Raw genomic sequence first — 22,053 nt, forward strand, 5'->3', positions numbered from 1 at the left:
AAAAAAAGTAATCTGGAAAACTATAGACCTATTAGTTTGACCTCAATTGTGTGCAAGGTCTTGGAACAAATTTTGAAAGAGAAAGTAGTTAACAACATAGAGGTGAATGGTAATTGGGATAAAATACAACATGGTTTTACAAAAGGTAGATCATACCAGGCCAACCTGATCACCTTCTTTGAAAAGATAACTGGTTTTTAGACAAGAGAAATACAGTAGATCTGCCTGGAATTCACTACGGCATCTGATACAGTTCCACATGGGAAATTATTAGTTAAATTGGAGAAGGTGGGAATTAAACTGAGAATTGAAAGGTGGATAAGGAACGGATTAAAGGGGAGACTACAACAGGATATACTGAAAGGTGAACTGTCAAGCTGGAAAGAGTGTTTGTGGAGTTCCTCAGGGATCAGTCTTGGGACTAATCTTATTTAACGTTTTTATTACTGACCTTGGCACAAAAACTGAGTGTGTGTTAATAAAATTTGCGGATGACGTAAGGTTGGGAGGTACTGCCAAAACGGAGGAGGACCGGAATATCATACAAGATGATCTGGACGATCTTGTAAGCTGTAATAATAGAAATGGGATGAAATGCAGTGCAACGTCATGCATTTAGGGACCAACAACAAGAATTTTTGCTATAAGCGGGGCACATATCGGTTGGAAGTGACAAAGGAAGAGAAATTGGTGTATTGGTTGATCACAGGATGATTATGAACCACCAATGTGATATGGCTACAAAAACGGCTAATGCAGTCCTGGGATGCATCAGGCAAAGTATTTCCAGTAGAGATAGGGAAGTGTTAGAACCATTATACAAAACACCAGTGAGAACTCACCTAGGATACTGTGTGCAATTCAGGTTTCCCATTTTTAAGAAAGATAAATTCAAACTGGAACAGATGTAGAGAAGGGCTACTACTACTAGGATAATCTGAGGGAGTGGAAAACCTACCTTATTAGAGGAGACTCAAAGAGTATGGCTTGTTTAGCCTAGCCAAAAGAAGGCCGAGGGGAGATCTGATTGCCCTCTATAAATACATCAGAGGGATAAATACCAGGAAGGGAGAGGAGTTACTAAAGTTAAGCACCAATGTGGACACAAGAACAAATGGACACAAATTGACCATCAACAAGTTTAGGCTTGAAATTAGGTGAAGGTTTCTAATTATCAGAGGTGTGAAGTTCTGGAACAGCCTTCTAAAGGGCGCAGTGGAGGTAAAAAAAAAAAAATCTAACTGGTTTCAAGACTGAACTTGATAAGTTTATGGATGGTATGAGGAGACTGCCTATAATGGCATATAGCTGAGCTGTTACTGCTAGTAGCAAATATCTCCAACGGCTGGTAATGGGACACTAGATGGGGAGGGCTCTTAGTTACTTCAGAGAATTCTTTTCCAGTTTCTGGCTGGTGGGTCTTGCCCACATGCTCAGGGTCCAACTGATCGCTATATTTGGGGTCTGAAGGAATTTTCCTCTGGGTCACACTGGCAGAGACCCTTAGGGTTTTTCGCCTTCCTCTGCAGCATGAGGCTTGGGTTGCAGATTTAAATGGTGAATTCTCTGTAACTTGAAGTCTTTAAATCATAATTTGAGGATTTCAGTAACACAGCCAAAAGTTAGAGGTCTATTATGGGAGTGGGTGGGTGAGGTTCTGTGGCCTGCAATGTGGGGGTCAGATTAGATGATCATGATGATCCCTTCTGATTTTGAAGTTTCTGAGTTTCTTTGATTGTGCAAAACGTCTATTGACAATCAGGTTTCCTGTTAAAGGTGTTGTCTCAGAACAATAGAAGGCATGCCTTTATATAATCTATCTAGATGATGATGAAACTGAAACTGCCTACAACACTACTGAACACGTTTACCGACTGACTTTGCCTCTCTTTTCTCGTTAAAACATCTTGCAGAGAAGACGAATCAGAGAAAAATTGAAGGAAATTCCCATGGATAAAAACACAGCCAAATCAATTCTGATCGTATGATTCAAGTTGTAACTGCTGAAAGGTAGGACACTGAATACAAGCAGGAAATAGGCACGAGAATGAGCAATGTTACAGTTCAGTTGCTCACAATTTGTGTTCCTTTTCTGTAAGTACTCTAATTATAAAATGTGTCTAAATTTCTTTAGTCAAACTATATATTTGAAGTTACCTAATCTAAGATGGTTACATTAAACAATTATTTCAACTGTGAGAGCAATAGGCATCCAAAAGCCTTCAGAATCTGACTTTACAGATATGTAGATAGATACACATACACACGCTTTACTACAAAAATGGTAATTTCAGATTCTGAAGGTCTAATACCTATACAATTCAAATAATTGTTCAATAGGTACAGAAGATACAACTAGCTACACACACACACTCTGATTTCAGTAGGTAGCCAGAACTTAAAGTATAAAAAGAATAGCTTTTAGAATAAATGAAAATCTTTTAAAATAAGAATTGAGCTGATTGCATTGATATGAAAAAAATTACATAAGAAAAAAGCCTTTTTAGTACCAATATTTAACAAGTTTTCATTATACTAAAAATCTTCTCTTCCTGCCACATAACAAAAATCAGGGTTTGTACCTCAACTACTTAGACTATATGCTTTTTTAGGTACGAATCACCTTCTTGTTCTGTGTTTGTACAGTGGCTAGCACAGCAGAGTCCTGGTCTAAGACTGGGGCTCCTAAGAGCTATGGTAATAATAATAGGTACAAATGTACCTTTTATACCTATTAATAATTTTAGCTTTATACAATATCTTAACTTTAGCAAAGCTTTTAATACAGTCTCCCACAGTATTCTTGCCAGCAAGTTAAAAGAGTATGGATTGGATGAATGGACTAAAAGGTGGACAGAAAGCTGGCGAGATTGTCGGGCTCAACGGGCAGTGATCAATGGCTTGATGTCTACTTGGCAGCCGGTATCAAGTGAAGTGCCCCAGGGGTTGGTCTTGGGGCTGGTTTTGTTCAACATCTTTACCAATGATCTGGATGATGGGATGGATTGCACCCTCAGCAAGTTCGCAGATGACACTACACTGGCGGGAGAGGCAGATATGCTGGAGGGTAGGGATAAGGTCCAGAGTGACCTCGACAAATTGGAGGATTGGGCCAAAATAAATCTGATGATGTTCAGCAAGGATAAATGCAGAGTCCTGCACTTAGGAAGGAAGAATCCCATGCCCTGCTACAGGCTGGGGACCGACTGGCTGAGCAGCAGTTCCGCAGAACAGGACCTGGGGATTACAGTGGATGAGAAGCTGGATATCAGTCAGCAGTGTGCCCTCGTTGCCAAGAAGACCAACGGCATATTGCGCTGTATTAGTAGAAGCATTGCCAGCAGATAGAGGGAAGTGATCATTCCCCTCTATTCGGCACTGGTGAGGCTACAACTGGAGTATTGCATCCAGTTTTGGTGCCCCCACAACAGACAGGATGTGGACAAATTGGAGAGAGTCCAGCGGAGGGCAATTAAAATGATTAGGGAGCTGGGGCACATGATTTACAAGGAGAGGCTGAGGGAACTCCTCAGGGTTATTTAGTCTGCAGAAAAGAAGAATGAGGGGGGATTTGATAGGAGCCTTCAACTACCTGAAGGGGGGTTCCAAAGAGGATGGAGCTAGGCTGTTCTCAATGGAGGCAGATGACAGAACAAGAAGCAATAGTCTCAAGTTGCAGTGGGGGAGGTCTAGGTTGAATATTAGGAAATACTATTTCACTAGGAGGGTGGTGAAGCACTGGAATGGATTACCTAGGGAGGTAGTGGGATCTCCATCCTTAAAGTTTTTTAAGGCCTGGTTTGACAAAGCCCTGTCTGGGATGATTTAGTTGGTGTTGGTCCTGCTTTGGGCAGGGGATTGGACGAGATGACTTCCTGAGGTCTCTTCCAATACTTATATTCTATGATTCTATGAATTCCTTCCCCCAACTTTTGAAGGAGTCAAGAGGAGTGGCACAGTAGTCAATCCTTGCTCACAGACCTTCATGATGTATTTTGTGTTTGTGTGTGGGGGAGAATGAGGGAGAGGAGCAAGAAAACAGCAATTGGGGAAGAGCAGAGGCTTCAGATTTGTCAGAGGCTGATGCAAGAGAGATCCTCAAGAATAGTCTGCGGACAACACCCTTGTAAGAATCCCAGCATCTTCCTCTTCATGGCAGCTGGGAAAAAGTAGGTTGTGTTTCTCACTAAGATATTGTTCTTGGATCTGCCTGGTGGATCCCCATTTCCTCACATTTTTTATTGGCCCCTTTGGCCAGTAAGCTGCTAGCTGATAAGTGCCTGATAAATTTTTCAAGTGCTGCAGTAACCCAAAGTCATGCAGGAGTAGATAGTCACTTTTCCGTACAGGCCCTCAGATGGGTGAAGTGGCCTCCAAATTAATTCTAAGTACAAGCTCTTTGCTGAAAGCTGAAAATATATTTGGATAAGATTAACTTCTTACTGCTGAACAAACTTCTAGGGGGAAACATTTTCTTTGGAGTGGTCTTCTTCACTAGTCAATCCTATGACTAAACAGACCACCCAACAGTGACAACCAGTGGAACACTCCCTCCAAGAATACTGTGCTGACCCAGTCTGCCTGAATGTCGTCTGTATTGTGAGAAAGACAACATGTGTCGTTCTTGCAAAGGAGCCCCCCAGCTCTGCACAGGGTGCACAGCCTTCAATTCTAGGTCAATACAAAACAGTACTTCAAAGACCAGAAGCCTTGGCAAGACTGATTGCCAGAGAGTCTCTCAAGGAGGCTGACATCTGTCATTTATATCATGTACAGGACTAAATACCCCACAAAAGTCTTAACACATAATTCTTCCAAACTGTTCATCAAGGAGGTTGTTCAGCAAAATTAACTGGGTGGCAAAATGATTTTATTTTTTGGGGGGGCAACAAGAGAAACAGTAAAAACAAATGACAGAAACATGATTTAGGATACTATCTGAATTCTGCAGTTCATTTCCATAGGATCCATGAAGCCCTATGCAAATGAAATAGAGAGAAAATATCAACCTTATTTTAGTTATGAAAGGAACGGTCATCCAGCACATAACAATATTCACTGCAGAGATGTGATAATTAACACATTACAGCTTCTAAAACAATAGTGCTATTGGTTATTAAGGGCTCTATGCTGCAACTCTGTATACAGTATGCATCCGATGAAGTAAGCTGTAGCTCACGAAAGCTTATGCTCAAATAAATTGGTTAGTCTCTAAGGTGCCACAAGTACTCCTTTTCTTTCTGTATACAGAGCTTCCTTTGAAGTCAGCAACTTTCATTTTTGGAGTGCCTGCAGCAATTCCTTAAGATATTTCTAGGCCATCTCTGTACTTATTTCTGACCAACAGACTTTTTGTTCAATCAAAGTGACAAAAGTGCAGCTGTAGACCTACTCACACATATTATTTTTAGACGGCAAATACACAAAATATTTCTCTCTCTCTCTCTCTCTCAAGGTAGTTCTCATACCCAAAAGCTCCTCAGCCCCTACTGGGCTTATCTATTATCTTTTTACTTATGTAACAAGTGTTACATTTTATAAAAGCAGAAGGGAAATATTTAGATTAGGAGAATGCAAAGAAAGGCAAGTGTCTCTTCTAGGATTTTTGTTTTGTTTTTAAACTTCAAGCTGCTATGGAAATCCAAACACACCCCTCCATTATACTCAGTTGTCTGCTTAAATTGGAAAGTTTCAGCAGACAAAGAGTTAAGAGATGCATAAGGTTTTTTCCACATCATTCACAGTGCTGTGATAGCAACCCAGAGGTTAAAGCCACAGCAATACTATTTATAATCAGCTACAATGTAGTTTCTACAGATCTCAGACTGATTTTTACTTCCTTAAAAGGCTGCGTCAGAGCAATGACAAAACCAAACCAGAGAAGCTCAAGCTTCCTTTCATTCTTACGTTAGAGGACATTGCTGCTTCTGAATATTAAAGGGACTACTGCAGAACAAATATTATGCAGTTAAGTGAACTAACCAGGAAATCATTTCATGTTAATATTTAACTGATTTCACATGACAACATAAGGAACAAAATGAAGGACTTAGCCTGAATTTTCCACGAAGGACAATGGATTACACATGGGATTTCTTTATTAAATTCTGCTGCAAATATCTGGCTTCTCTTGTACAAGGTGAGTTTCCATAAGCAGGGTTTTAAGATTTATTTATTGCTACATCCCTTAAGAGAACTATAAAGAATGCTTTAATTTTGACCAAAGCATTACACTTAGTTTTAAAAGTGTTTTTCAATATATTGTTTGTCTGAAAAATACAGTTCCTGTTATGTATGTTTACGAAGAAAGATTATTATATGTACAAATCAAAGCTTTAAAGCCTTCATAAAATTCAAGATCTTGTAACTGCAATTTAAGGTTTCTAGCAAACAACTCATTTTCTTACAACTGCGTAACCCAGTGTTTTATAGCTTTTGTATTAGCATTTGCATTAAACTGCAGTGCTCAAAAATTTTGTGCAGTAAACAAACGAAGATAACAGCTAATATATTAGTCTTCATAAACCATTTTGATGTTCTAGGCAGTACGGATCCAGTATTCAACTTTTTAGCGTCAAAAGGATTTTAATTTCAAAGAAAGTATTTATTTGGGGTCCAATCTAGCAAAATTTTCATTTACCTCATTTGAGGATAAGTTCCAGAACAGAAGATGTTTCAAAACAATTTATTTAAAAAAAAAAGTCATAAGTAGTAAGGATATAATAAAGCGACATTCACTACTATTACTTTCTTTCAGAATGCAGGCTTAGACTTTAACATTTTCTAGAATTTTATTGCTCACTTCCCTATATAATTCTACCACCATCTGTTGTATAACTCTCTCTCTAATCAGATAAGCTTCATTTCAAAGTTTTTTTTAATATATATATGTACTCAGGTTAAGTGCTTTTTAACCTCTTGCTTTCTTTATAATATTTTCTCTTCTAAAGGCATTTGATTCACTGAATTATGAAGATGTGTGAACTAAAAAGTTTAACTAAACTTTAACTTTAACGAAATACACAAGTGCATATGCAGTAGCTGATTTAGGGATACAGTGATGTGGCATGCTACCAATAGTTCCCCCTCTCCCCCACACACATACAATCCAGAAAAGTTACCACATACAAACCTTGGAATTTTAACATATTAACCAAAATTTTCAATTGAGTGCCTGAATTCAGCACCTAAAATTTATACCAAACAGAGGTGCCAAGCACCCGAAATAATCATTGACTTCAGCACCTCTGAATCAAGACACATAGGTACCGAAGTTTGAAAGTACTGGCCATAACGTAACAAACTACTCTGAGTATCAGGTATATAACCATAATAACTCTTTGCTTATGATGATACTTGTAGATATTTTTGTTTTAGTATATGCAAATTCAAGTTCACCCAGGTACAGAGGGCTTGAGCAAAGGTCCTCCACACACACTGCCCCTTTGAGGGCAGATGGAGGTATGGGCAGAATGGCTTTGCAGGAGGCTCTCCATATTGGCTCAATATATTGCCTGGAAGGTCAGATAGGGGCTACAGGATATTCATATATCCAGTGGCCCAAACTTCCCATTGAGAAGCACAGAAAGAGCAACAGCTGTTTTTCCAGCTTTCAGGCTGGTATAGTGACTGTGGAGGGCTTGTGTTTTAGCCCCATGGCCTCATGATGGGTGACCTGGAATTCTGTATTTCCACAGAAAGCTTGCCTATTCAAGCCTTGTGCAGAAAGGAGGGAATTTCAACCTGACCATAATGCTCTACTTGCCTTTAAATGTAAGCATACTGAAGAAAGTTTGCAGTACCTTCAAAAAAATTAAGTAACAACTGGCACAAGAAAAATGAGATTATAGTGAAAATAAACCACTGACACCATCCCTATAATTTTAAACTAAATACAGTCACCTTCACTAAGGGGACACTGTCAAGTTAAAGACATCTAGGTAGATTGTTAGCAGAGACTTCTGATATTTATATATCCTATGTAAAACTTATGTATATTCTTGTTACTGTTCTCTTGTGTCCTTCCTACTCTCAATCCTTCCATGCATTTTATCTTTCTTAGACTGTAAACTCTGCGGCCTAGGACTTTTTTTGCTCTGTGCAGTACCTAGCACACTAGGTTCCCAATCCTGACTGAGGCCAGTTAGTGCTACAATAAATAAAACAGATTACGAATATTTCCATGAAAAAATGTTAAAGTGGATTTTTCACCATTTGTTTGTTTTTTACATTTGGAATTAAAATATTATGCATATTCCTAAAATGTCTAAGAAATATATACTGGGGAAGGAATCTTCTCTTCTTACATGTTTGTGAAGTGCTGTATATATTTGATACTATACAAAAACCAAAACTCTTTATAATGCTTAGCTACTACAGTGCTAAGCACTATAGAAAAACCCAAGACAAGTCCTAATAATCTCATGCAAAACCCCCTAGAGGATACTATTTATAGGTTTGACTGTTTTAAAGTCAGTTTAAATATAAGTAATAATAAACAGACTATAATTTGATTTCTCAGTAACTTCTCAGTTTTTAAATCTATCCATTAAGAAAAGAATTCTACCTCCTACAGAGATGTTGCATTTCCTAAGCTGGTTCTAAAGCATATAGATAGCAGTCCTATAAAAATGTATATGCTAGTGGATTTTCAATATCGTTTAATAACTTTGCATTTTCTGTCCTTCAATGCAATACTTATGCTGATGTCCAGCACAGTGAATGTCCCATGTGACACATGCCCTAGAGATCCCACCATTCACTGATTCAGAATTACTTCTTTGTTCTTTTTAATAATTCACTCATTATAAAACAGTTTTTCTGGCTCTAAGACAAAGCCAATGCCACCCTACTATAACAAACCCTCCACCCTGTAACCCCTTCTACTGGGTACATAATGTCCATTATACTAACCCATTCTTGGATCTGTTAGTCAGTTGGCAGCAGGCTACACTTCCAGTGCCTGTCACGTTTCATTTCTGCTGTGAAAACACTTGTGTCTATCTTTCAAAGACATTCTTCTCGTCTTGCTTTCTCTACAACATGAAAAGGTTGATGCTGGTGTGAGTGCTGAATTGTTCAGCTTCAAGAGATGTAATGGGCTCACTTAAAATCATGCTTGCATATATATGTTTACAAAGTAAACATATCCCTTATGAGCCACTAAGAAAATATTCTTCTGGGACCTGATTTCCTGATGTTGTTCTTAGGCCTGCGTGTTCAGTGCATACTGAAGAGTACTGCTGACTGACGCACAGTTAGGGCATAAAGCAAAATGGATGAATCTTCCGTCTAGATTCATCGTTCCAGAAAATGGATTAATGTGCTGAAGGGGAAAAATAAGACATTCTTCCAGCTTGAAATCCTGAGCTCTTTAGTAAGGACAATATGATAAATACATTATTTGCCAAAAATCTAATAAGATTTAAAGATTATATGTTATAGAAGATCTCCAATTTTCGACTTTGATTTGTGTTGAGTTGTGTTATCCTCTGTGTGTAATGCTTTAGAAGCTAGAAAACAACATTACTTTATTTGTCCTTCTATTTGAAAGACATGAGAAACTTTTGTTTTAACAAAAGCATGAATCTTAAGATTGCAAGAGAGCTATGGAAAGATCTAGGTTACTAAACTGCATTGATTTTCTTTGTTCATGAGATTCTAATGAAAAATTCTGATATCAAGTGATGACAGATGCAAAATATGCTATATTTATGTGTGAAATATCAATATTTTGCTACAAGCAGTTAACTTAAATAAAGGTTAAAAAAAGTATTACATAAAGCAGTAGAAAGCATGAATGGTCTTCACAATTACATGTAAAACTTAAAAGTCCTAAAATAATATTTATCAGATGAGATTCAGTGAAATTGACAGTCTTTTCTTTTCTATATATCCTATGCCAAATACTTCAAGGATAAGGATTAATGACTTTGGGAGACTGGACTGCTGTAATGTCATGCTTATGATCTGAGGTATCTGTAAATATATATATATTTTCACATATACAACATGAAATTCTAAACCGTTTTGCTGTAACAGAACTGAATTGACTGATCTATACATATTAGAAAGTAAATTACAGCTGTTGTCTTTTAAGGATAGGTTTAAGCAAGCTTAAAAACAAGAAAATGCATTGTGGTTTTAGGTCTTGTATTCAAAAGCACTAATTTAAAAGACGTTACAGACAAAAAACCAAATGAACCATGGCTCACTTTTTATTATAATGATGGTAACAAACAAACTATAGAGATACCTTTGTGGATCATACTGTGATCTTTGGCTCTTATTTTAGTAGTTTTTCTACAGCTAAAACATATCACAGAGAGAGATATGAAGCTTTAGTATTGTCAAAACATATCTGGTATGTCCTATCTACTCCTGTCAGAGGAGCATCCATTTAATAACAGCTGTAAAAAGAGACTAAAATATTAAATAACTCTTGGGCTGACAGAAGAAAAAACAAAAATACAGCTAATGTAAGTAATAATTGGAATCTATGGAAAATGCAACAGCGGATATGTTCAACTCCTTGTTGTCAATAAGGATGAACACAGGGTGGGGGAAACAAAGTTAAAGTTTATTTTAAAATGTGACACTTATTCCTAACTGCCTTCCCATATTGGTGCTTGTGAAATTTAGCACTTCTATGCAATACTAAGAATACAATTTCTGCATCTACAAATGCACAATTCCTTTAACAGGTTAAAGGAATTAAAACACTATTTTCCCCCCCTTTTAGGTAATTTGAAGTATGTTTAATTGAACTATGGTCAGAAGAAAGTTTCTAGAGAGCAAAAAATGAACCAACTTGATGCAACAAAATCAGGATTTTTAATGTGCATTGGACTCTGTATTTTCATCTTCACTTTTATCTATGTAAGAAACACATTTTCTAAAGAACCAAGTGAACAAAAATCCTTCCCAGATACAGCAGAATGTGGTGTTTATCCAGATGAGCTTTGTTCAGCGCTTTTTGAGGGGAAAAGTGCAGCACCTCAAATTGGAAATTTTTGTCAGATGATTCACCAACCTGAAATGCCTGACTGCATACGGACTCCATGCAATTGCTCTACAGTCTTGAAGACTCTGCATTTTATAACAAGACCACTGTCTGAAGAAGAAGGAAACTTCTCCTTGGCATATATCATCACAATTCATAAGGAGTTAGAAATGTTTGTGAAGCTACTCAGAGCCATTTATCTGCCTCAGAATGTATACTGCATACACATAGATGAAAAGTCACCACGGTATTATAAAATCGCAGTGCAAACACTAGTTAACTGCTTTGAAAACATTTTTATTTCATCAAAAAGAGAAAATGTTGTTTATGCAGGATTTTCAAGATTACAAGCTGATATTAATTGTATGAAGGATTTAGTTAATGCTAAAACTCAATGGAATTATGTTATTAATTTGTGTGGCCAGGATTATCCCATCAAAACGAACAAAGAAATTATACAGTACATCAAAAGTAAATGGAATGATAAAAATATGACTCCTGGGGTGGTCCAACCTCCTCATATGAGACATAGGACGCATCTTAGTTACAAAGAATATGTACATTCAGGAACATCCTACGTGTATCCAACCAAGAATATGAAAGATGATCCTCCACATAACTTAACTATATATTTTGGTACTGCTTACTATGTACTCACCAGAAAGTTTGTGGAGTTTACACTGACTGACGTACGTGCAAAAGATTTGCTTGAATGGTCAAAAGACACATACAGTCCAGATGAGCACTACTGGGTCACACTGAATCGTTTAAATGGTAAGACACATGTTATTTATACCATGAATTGCCTCCTTGTCCCACATTATTATGACATTTCACCCCAGGAGGGTGATGAGGTTCCCTTTGGAACCCAGTGGTGCCATTGTATATCACCTGCAGAGGTTATTTCCTGCATCCTCAGTGGATGTACTGCAGTGTCCACATCCCTGATGGTTTGGGAAATAAAAGATGGAATCTTGAAGTAAAACAAGTCTCACAAATGGCAGTGCAGACCACTAGTCACTGGGCTAGAAAAATGCAGCTTTTAAGCATGTCCCCTACCCCCCATCTATTAATGACTTGTTCTAATCGAGTAATAAATTGGGCAAACCTATTAGATACTTCCATTTTCTGTTATTTTTAATATCGGTATAATGAAGAAACAATAAGGCAATACTTTTAAAAGACTGCTTCAAAGAATCTAAATTATTTGTGTTACATAGAAAAAAAAAAACAAAAACCCACAAAACTCTGTTTGGCTTTGGTTTTTTTTTTTTTTAAGATGCTCCAGCTGCTACACCAAATGCACAGTGGGAAGGAAATATACGAGCTATTAAATGGAAAGATCAAGAAGGAGTTGCACATAATGGCTGCAAAGGTAATGTGATAACTGAAAACAGAACTAGGCCCTTTCAAAACATATTGTATTTATGAAATACCACTATCAGATAAATTGATGCACTTGCTCTAATATCCATTGCAGAATAATTCTTATGTTTCATAACTATCCATGAAATGTCTCAGTCATGGATATTTTATTTTTAAAGTATCAAATAAAAGCAACCATACTAAATTACTCTCTTATACCCAGTCCAACTATCTTTCGATGTCTTAGAATACTGCAGACTGTTACAGTACCTATTTAGTAAACTGTTCTTTTAACCCCCAACTAAGAAGATATTTTTATAATTAAGTGAGTTAATGACAGAGTTCCACACATTTTACGTTTCAGTAGCATTAAATCTTAAACTAGTGTTTTTACAAGCCACTGCACACTCACATAATTCCCACCTATTAAATGAGCGTGTATCCAGTGCACTAACCTTAGTAGCTCCAGTCTTAAACAGAAGAACAGATTTACTTGTCATCCATTTGACAAATATGCATGTTGAACGAGTGAGTGTGCATGTGCCCATAAGGTAACTCAGGGTTGGCCCATGTGCAGTCCAGAAAAATAGGCAAAAATGCAGAAATATAGTGATGTCTAAAGAGCAGTTTGACCCTGGTTGAGTATTCAATCACCCACTTTCATTTAAACCTGCAACTGCCATAAACTAAGCATACAGGAAATTTAGGTACAGGATAAAACAAGAAGAATGGATTGTTGTATCCCAGAGGAGAGCATGGAATCAGACCACCAACAGGTCAAGTGAGCAACATGAAGCACTGCAATGTGTCACTGAAGCAGCAAGTCTGAGTACAATGTACACCCCTTTGCCTAAAATCAATAACAGTATGTAGCCCCTTGTTTTCATAAGTAACTAAACAGTAATATTCTTTAGATTTACTTGAACCGTGCTTCATAAGCAGATATATCTATTTGTCCTTTATGTTAGTAGCACCTTAAAGTATTTTAAAAAACATCTAATTCATTATTCCCCATTTGTGTATCTTCTGCATTTCAGTCAGCTGGGAATTGTTAATATATTTACATTTTGTCTTTGCAGGTCATTACATCCGAGATATTTGTGTCTATGGACTGGGAGATTTACAATGGATCATTGAATCACCTAATTTATTTGCCAACAAGTTTGAGCCTACAACATATCCACTTGTTATGGACTGCCTAGAGAGACGCTATAGGCTTAAAGTACTGCAGCAAGCTGAAGTCCCACTAGAAGCCCACTGGCATTTTCAGGAAAGTAACTATTTTAACATGAAGTTGAATGTCTGAGCCTACTGAACATCTAAAATATTGAGGGGAAAGAATGGGAAGAAATTAACAACATGTCTTTTAACAAGTGCAGAGTTCTCTATGTAAATTATATTTAGGGAAGGTGATATTATCAATCCAGCTCCTGTTCTGTTGTTCACCAACTACCATCTCTGGGAACTACAAACTGTAAGAAAGTTCCTAACCGTGTTAAGAAACCCTTAATTACTGAGTAGAGTAGAACCACTATTACTTCAGTACAGACTTCTTTTGAGAAAGTTCTGAAGAATATGGACAAAAAGATCAGAAGACAAATTTTTAATAAGGGAAGAAGTGGCTTTTCCCCCTACACCTGAATAAACTACCATATGATTACATATGAGACTTATCAAAGAGAAGCAGAAAATTCAAGCTACTCCTTAAAATGATTCATTCAATGGGGAAATCATTGTTCTATATGTCCCTGAAGAAAGCACCATTCAAGTTGCTGAAACAGAAAATAAGAAGCACAGACTGAACAAAGACAAAATATTAAGATTTTAAAGTTAAAGTGGTCTCTAACTATATCTAGTAAGTAACTTATTTTGAATCAAGGGAGATGATTATGTACAGTAGTCTTAAAGGGACAGTGTAGGTTGAAAACATTCACGGAGTTGTTTTTTTAACCTAAGAGAGTTACAAGTAACGCCTAAATTTCTAAAACAAAGTCAAGTGTCAAGTGATATGTATACATATACATACACACACGTGCTATTTTCTCAGTTTATTTTGTGTATTTGTCAGCACTTTGTATATAGTCAATTCCACTGTTTTGTTGATGGCCTGTTGCACTTCCTGGCTCATGCACTAGCATGGCAACATCACTTATGCACTGCTCTGGTGGAAGCTTACATGCATATTTTTCACTGGAGGGTATTTATCAGTAGCAGAACTGCTGTTAGTTGAGTTTGGAGCTGGGGGTGCACTCTTTTCCTGAGATCTCTGAATGGAACTGGAAAACAATGGGAGCAGGGACAGGGCAAGAAGGTACAAACAGTACCTGGGGTTTGGGAGCAACTGAAAACTGGGCAACAGGCCCATACTTCCATTCCACAGGGTATGTGCCTGCGGATATATGCAGGCAGCCCAATTCTTTCCAACACCTAAACATAGCTGTAGAGTTCAGAGAATATCTAGCCACATATGGACATGCATACCACCTCCAAATCCATTTGTGGACTAAAGGAAGCACTGTTCTGCATCTGGAAGGTGGTGTCCCCATCCAGACCCTATGAACAACCAACAAACAGAGGCAGTAGCGCAAGGATTCCACATAGTTTTGGGCAAGGACTTGTCTTCACTTCCTGGGACTCCTCTACTGGTTCTGGGGAACAAAGCAGTTCTTCTCTCCTTAAGCCCCTCCTGGCAGGCCTTACCTCAATCCTGCGCTGAAATGACCAGGAGTATGGGGCACAAGTCTGTTTGGGTGTGTTGGTGTTCTCAGGCCAGCCCATTCTCCTTTGAGCAAGAAATCCACATCAGCAGAAGAAAAAAAACAATTCAGACTATGTCACTGATGAAAGGGATCTCTTGGAGAAACTTCCATTTTTTTAGGCCACTTAAAAAAATCCAAGTCATCAGTGTCCCCGGAAAAAAATGTGTGCAGTGGCACCTCAGTCCCATGACCCCAAATACACTCCTACATTACCTAGAAGTGAACTTTGACCTAATAAAATACATACTATTATTTACACATTGCACATCTAGAGACTTCCATCTAGATACTATTTTTTTTCTATGGCTGCCAATGGGTCCTGCTTCTTGAAAATTTTAGAGGCATTCAATAGACCTTTGCTGTGCTCTGCTATTTATTTATGTATGGTATTTAATGGACTTCTGCCATGCTTTGCCAAGCACTTTTAAAATCATCTGATACCACTCTCTGGAGTTCCTTTTTCACTCGTCTCAGTCTCCCCATATTATTTCTCTGGGGAGTTTATAGGGGCTGCCTTAAATTTAACCCATTCTCTAGCATGGTACTAATTTCTTCATATTTAAATTCTGAAACCCTTTTAATGCCATTTCCCTAAATGCTAGCTTATGACCCCCACACTAAGGGGTGTATACATTACATACTCTAGACGAGCGGATCCAAGTTATGGCACTACTATTTTGGGGTTCCCCCAAGGACTCAGTTCAACTCCAGTCTCGTCACTTAGCTTCCTTTGTCAGGCATACAGCAAAGTTGCGCTGAGTTGATCAGACTCAAGTGTCAGGGGTGGATATATGGCACACATCCAAAGTTACCCAGCATACCTCTTCTTTTATTTAAATTTACCCATTTGCACTGCATCATACATTTTGGGGTTGGCTCTGTGACTTTGAAAGAACAAACCCCTATACAGCATGCACTGTCCAAACACTACTGACTTTTTACCTCATTTTATATTCAAGGCTTACCTTATCCATTATGACCTTGTCCATTGTAAATGGTTCCCTGGGTGTCCAGACATTCTGTTTCCAGCTTGATGATCCATTTACCTCCCTAATCCTGTCTCTCAACAAATAAGGCCTCACGCATGTCCAATTACTCATGTCAAGTCAGACCTATACCTGTGAGGTAGCAAAGTATTATTCCCCCCTTTCCATATGCAAAAACTGAGCCACAGAGAGGGTAAGTGACTTACCTAAGGCCACAGTGATTTCCCTTCCTGAGGTTGAGTTTGGAGCTGAGCCATACTATTGAATGGTTTCTTGGCAGCATGGTTTATTTGAAAAGAACTTTAACATAAGCACTGAGCGTCTGTTTCCCTATTTATTTAGCAAATCAAGAAATTCAAACTCTGCCTCCATAATTATCCATGGCATAAAAAAAAGATCAGAATACAACTTAGTTATTTAAAAATACATTGCAGCATAAATCTTATGAATTTCATGGTTTAGAATCACAGGATAAACTAGCAAATGCCTTTTCTCAAGAAAATTCAATAGAAGAGCATTTTTCACTTTGTTTAGACTGATTGAAAACTAGGGATTTTTGTCATGTGCATCAGTCATAACAAAATTAGCTTTGAACCATCTCTTTAAATACCATTATAAAACATTAGGTGTATTTATCTGCTCTGCACAAAGTTTTAGAAAATAAAATGTAATGATCACAATCATTTTGTTATCAGAGCCACTATAAAGGACTCACAGTGCATAGCTTGCAAGTTAACAACCCAATCTGCCATCCTTATTCACAATGAGAAATATCTTTCTCCATAATTAATTAAATTAGTGGTTTACTTGTGTAGCAAGGAATCAATTAACATGTGTATGGATAGCAGAATCTGGCCCTAACAGAATAAAACAGAGAAAAAAGATTTAGTTTACAGCTGACATATGTACATAAAAAAGCCTCGTTAAAATAGTATTAAGGTACGATTTAAGAATGGGCAAGCCAAGAAGTTCAGAGTCAAGCCTGATCCTTCCTTAAATGGCTCTTCTATATTTTATATAGTTTAAATGCAAAATTCTCCATATAAAAAAATTGGGGGGAGGGCAAGAAGTCATCTAATGTCGACACAATGGGGCAGTTTAAAAAAAAACATTTCATCCCTAACTCTCAATTGGCACAATCTCGTTGAAGTAAAAGCCTTAACAGTATTTTAACTGAGTGTTTTCAACCACAATTTTAAAACAAGTCATTAATGTGACTGGGAGCTGAGAACAGCATTAACATATATTTACGGAAATTTATTAAATGCACATTATTGTTTTTTACCAGCAAATTGCTCAGGGTTGTTTTAGTCTCATGTCAATCTGCATTTACTGACTTTTAAAAACTGTTGACTCAATAAACTTCAATCTATCATGTCAATCTGATTATGTACAAGGAAACAGTATGCTGTATAATGTATCAGAGATGCACTGATTCTATGGATGAAAGGCATTTGAAACACTTCTGAAAGTTGTTGCACATGTGCAACAGCTGTGTTTTCAAGAGAAGCATATTTGTGTAGGTTTAAAAGGCATTATTTCAAATAAAGCACTATAGCAAGAGTGTATTCAAATTTGTTGAAAATGAAACATTTTCAAAATAAAATGTTAAAGAAATGCAAAAGATGGCATATAAAACCACCGCCTTCTATTTATTCACATTTACCTTACCACAGCTTATGATAAATGTTATATTTAAAAAGATGCCCCTGGTATCAGAGAGCCTGTTATATATTGCAAGGATAAAAATAGAATCTTAAATATGGTTTTGAAGAACATAATGAAACTTGTATTTCGCTAATTTATCAAATCAATGGAACAGAAGTACATTGTTCAAGGTTCTGCCCACTCTCCCATCCTGTCCAATATACATATTAATCCCCTTGGTCCCTTCAAGTTCAGTCTTTGCTCTGCAGGAATGCTTGAATAATATTGCCAACTGTATGCATTACAGCCTTCCTACTGAGTGCTTGATGAAGTTGTGATTGCCTGCCTGAGGTGGCTCACATCTCCATTTGCTCCTCCCACTTGTTATTCAGAGGGGTATAACCAAGTTAAGAATCTTGATTTCACTTTTGACCATGGCCTGGCCTACGGTTGCCAACTGTTTGATCACAGAAACCTAAACACCCTTGCTCCGTCTCTTCCCTGAGGCTCCCCTCACTCCATCCCCCCAACCCTTAGTCTCTCGTTCTCCCCCACCCTCACTTTCACCGGGCTTGTACAGAGGGTTGGTGTGTGGGAGGGGGTGTGGGCTCTGGGCTGGGAGGTGGGGCCAAGGGGTTTGAAGTGTGGGGGCGGGGCTCTGGGCTGAGCCTGGGGCAGGAGGTTGGGATGCAGAAGGGGGTGTGGGGTGCAAGCTCCAGCCAGGGGTCACTTACCTTGGGCGACTCCTGGGCAGAGGGGTTAAAGGCAGGGTCCCTGGCACCCCGCCGCTCCCAGAAGCGGCTGGCACTTCCAGCAGCGGCTCCGTGTGCTGCCCAAACCCGCAGGAGCCTCCCCCCAGGGCAGCAGGGACGTGCCAGCCGCTTCTGGGAGCGGCAAGAGGCAGGGCAGGCCTTAGCCCAGCTGCTCCGCTAGACTTTCAGTGCCTAAAATCTCTGAGTTTGGCTTCAGTGGCCCCCGGGAGATAGGACGTGATTCCGGGAGACTCCCGGTAAAACTGGGAGGGTTGGCAACCCTATGGCCCACCCATGGAAGCCTGAAACATATCTGACACTGTAAAAAAAGTGCTTTTTTTGGTTGTGCCATTGCATCTTCACCACTCGATGACCTCAAAACAGCAACACAGACCACAGACTATAGTGACAAGCCTGGTTTACTGTAAACCTCTCGTCAGTCCTCTCATTGTGGCTACTCCTTCACCCACAGTTTCTTCAGAATGTTGCATCAAAGTTGCTCCAAGGTTTGAGCTACCATGATCACATTATGTGCGCCCTGTATGCCTTATAGCTGGTGGCTACAAAGGAGAAAATTAAAAATCAGTAGTCCCAGTTTTAAAGTCTTAGACCCTAACGGCTTTGGACCCTGATTATATCAAGGTCTACTTACTAGTGGAACTTGTTCTAATGCTCTTACTAAATGCCTTTGAGATGACCATTATCAACTTGAAAACTAGCCATTTTCTAAAAAACAGAGTTAAAATAATTTCAGCTATTATACCTGTTGCTAAATCACCCTGTTAATCTCTGCAGCTTCACAATAGTTTCCTTTTTTATAATGTTTTTTCATCCCGGTTGCTACATGAAACATTCACACAAAAACAGTAGAATGAGTGACTACACAGGAAGAGTATGAAAATGTCCATTATATGCCAAGTACTAGCTCATCAGCTGGTATCAGTCAGGATAGCTCCATTAAAGTCTGTGGAGCTACAGCCTGTATAAAAGTGAAGATCATGTCCAAGTTGCTGACAAACAAACAAAAAAACGAGTCAGGAATTTTTCTTCCTTCCAACTCCAAATTTAGTAATCTGAGGTGCTATTTGCAACATTAGTAGGTGACACGATTCCAGATCAAAGTGCAACTGAAAGCCTTTCTTTTACAATTGCACAATTCCTTCTGAAGTTGACAGGAAATCATGCTGCTGTTCTGTTGGATCCTGCATTGTGGAACACACCTCCTCGAAACCTTCTCATTTTGTGTTGTCCAACCATCCGAAGGTGCTTCCTCCCTCCAAAAATGTTTCTGTTCTTCCAGTTCCTTTCTTTTTCCTCTTAAAGTCATATCCTGCCATTGATATTTTAGAAGTATGGCATCTTAACTGATATTATATTTGTTTTCTCCTTTTCTGCGGCAGCTCCAGGGTTTTCAAAAATACTATTCTGTATACCACTCAATCAAATGAAATGCTTTTTAAGTATTTAGGCCTATTCTAGAATCAGAGTCGCTCTGGTTTAACTATAAATTGGGTGAAAAACTGATTTAGTTAAACCAGTGCACTGTGGACAATCTTAACCCAATTCAAATCAGGTTTATATCAATTTGTCTTAAATTGATTACATTTAAAGGTAATTAATATAAAACAGATTAAATTGTATTGAGTGTGTCTAGTTTTTCCACTGGTTTAAATCACATCTTTGGTAAAACTGGTGCAAATTTTAACACACACAAGGTGTAACATTTTCGAAAGAACCTAAATGATTTAAGAGCCTAAATCTTTTTAAAAAAGAACAGGAGTACTTGTGGCACCTTAGAGACTAAATTCTTTTAAGAGGTTCTAAGAGCTCTCCTGCCAACAAACAGCAGCTACACTGTCTCGTTTAGTGGCACGGCTGTAGCGGCACAGCCGGGTCACTAAAAACTGTGTAATGTACACATAGCCGTAGTTGTTCAACAGGTTTCACATTTTTAACGGCAGCTCTGACTTGAATCCTAAAGCCGTAGGAGACAGAGGTGTGAAGAATGGAAAAACTGTGTAAAATCAACTTCAAAAAATTCTCAAATGTTAACCATTGCATAGTGCCTCTAGTAAAGGAAAGCAGCAATGACAGTTGCCTATTGTACTCTTTCCTGTTTTGTTAGCAAAACAAAATACAAACCAGGACTTAAAAAGTTTCCAGCTACAGCAGAAGAATGTAGATGGGTAATATATTTGAGATTTGCTTCATACAAGGTATTTGCTGGGAATTAATGAAGTTATTTCAGTGCTGGGGGACCCTTGTCAGAAAAGAAATGCAAAAACTGCTATCCCTTCCTTCCCTCCAAATGCTAGTGATTTCAGAAGCCTCTGAACATAGTACGATATGTATCTCGCTGAAATGAGCTGAGGCAACCTGAATTTTCTTTTGTTACCTTAAATCTGACTCAAACTATTCCCTCCCTCCCTCTCCTCCTCAAAAAAATATAAGGTTGCCCACTGATATGAAGAAAGGGAACATAATCAAACACATGACCTATGGGTTATGCTGTAATAAGCTTACATTTCTCCTACACACACACACACAAAATCCATTTAACTTTGCAATCAGTGTAATCACAAGAGCCATGCTAGCGCTGATCATTATTGCATCAGAAGTTGCTTCTTCTGAGAACATGTTCTCACTTATCTTTAAGATACTGGTTAGCAAAACAGAACGTCTTTAAATACATTCAGCTACACAACAGAAGCTGTCGCCATTGCCACTATTTAGAATGTAGCTTCCAAGACGTCTCTGTGGGAATTGGTAAAATCCAGAGTTCGACATTGTGGGAGGCCTTGTGCTCCGAGAGACAGCCTATACTAGATATTAACAAACAGTATTCCTAATAGTCAATCACTAATCATAGAACATACTGTCTATAGAAAATGACAGCTTTTTTACTTCAAATTCTCACATTCACTTCAGTTTTTAAATCCACTACTGCACAAAGAAAAAGACTGCACCAGGGGAATACAGCTAATTATTGCTTTCAATATAAACAAACCATTAACTACGAAAGCATAGAAACCAGCTCCCTAAGGACCCTATTTACTAAACTTCTATTCACCTTCTGTGCATGAGGCAACTGGATCAGAGCTATCTCAGTGTAGATTTCAGCGTTTCTTTTCTGAACAGTCAACTCTAAGTTCTTCAGTCTTAACCACATATCAAAGGAAGTGCAGACCAAAATATGGGGCCTGGTCTAAACTTAAAAGATTTTACTATGTCAGTTAGGGGTGGGATTTTTGTTTTTAAACCAACAAAGCTATGTCTGTAAAAGTCCTACTGTACATACAGTTACACCAGTATAGCTAATGTTGGTTTCCCGAACTCGCATAAAACTACACTGGTAAAGTCACTTATATACTGATACCAGTGCATGTAAGCTAGGAGCCCCCACCTCCCTCCCATTCTGCCTTTGTGCTGCTTCAAAAGGGTGCCCCCAGCATGGTGCAGTGGAAGTTCATACCCTACCCCTCCTCTGTCCCCCTAAGTAAAAAGTACAGGATTGGGAGTCAGGATTCTAGCTCCAGTTCTAC

General features: G+C 38.4%; 2 protein-coding genes across 5 annotated transcripts in view; one reads left to right on the forward strand and one right to left on the reverse strand.

The window, feature by feature from the left end:
- The window catches only part of RTF2 (replication termination factor 2), a 51,225-nt gene that overhangs the window by 16,602 nt on the left and 12,570 nt on the right, over positions 1 to 22,053 (reverse strand). The gene's annotated exons all lie outside the window — the stretch shown is intronic.
- On the forward strand, positions 5,813 to 17,736 carry LOC140897036 (beta-1,3-galactosyl-O-glycosyl-glycoprotein beta-1,6-N-acetylglucosaminyltransferase 7-like). Of its 3 annotated transcripts, none has more exons than XM_073309297.1 (5): positions 5,813 to 6,139; positions 9,916 to 9,974; positions 10,742 to 11,776; positions 12,282 to 12,377; positions 13,447 to 17,736. In XM_073309297.1, the coding sequence occupies exons 3-5, from the start codon at positions 10,801 to 10,803 to the stop codon at positions 13,671 to 13,673; spliced, it is 1,299 nt and encodes a 432-aa protein (XP_073165398.1). In that variant the 5' UTR covers positions 5,813 to 6,139; positions 9,916 to 9,974; positions 10,742 to 10,800; the 3' UTR covers positions 13,674 to 17,736. The 3 variants fall into 3 exon arrangements, with proteins under 3 accessions (XP_073165398.1, XP_073165400.1, XP_073165399.1); XM_073309298.1 differs by lacking the exon at positions 5,813 to 6,139 and adding an exon at positions 8,259 to 9,376; XM_073309299.1 differs by lacking the exon at positions 9,916 to 9,974.

Source organism: Lepidochelys kempii, chromosome 13, assembly GCF_965140265.1.
Source record: "Lepidochelys kempii isolate rLepKem1 chromosome 13, rLepKem1.hap2, whole genome shotgun sequence".
NCBI lineage: Eukaryota > Metazoa > Chordata > Testudines > Cheloniidae > Lepidochelys > Lepidochelys kempii.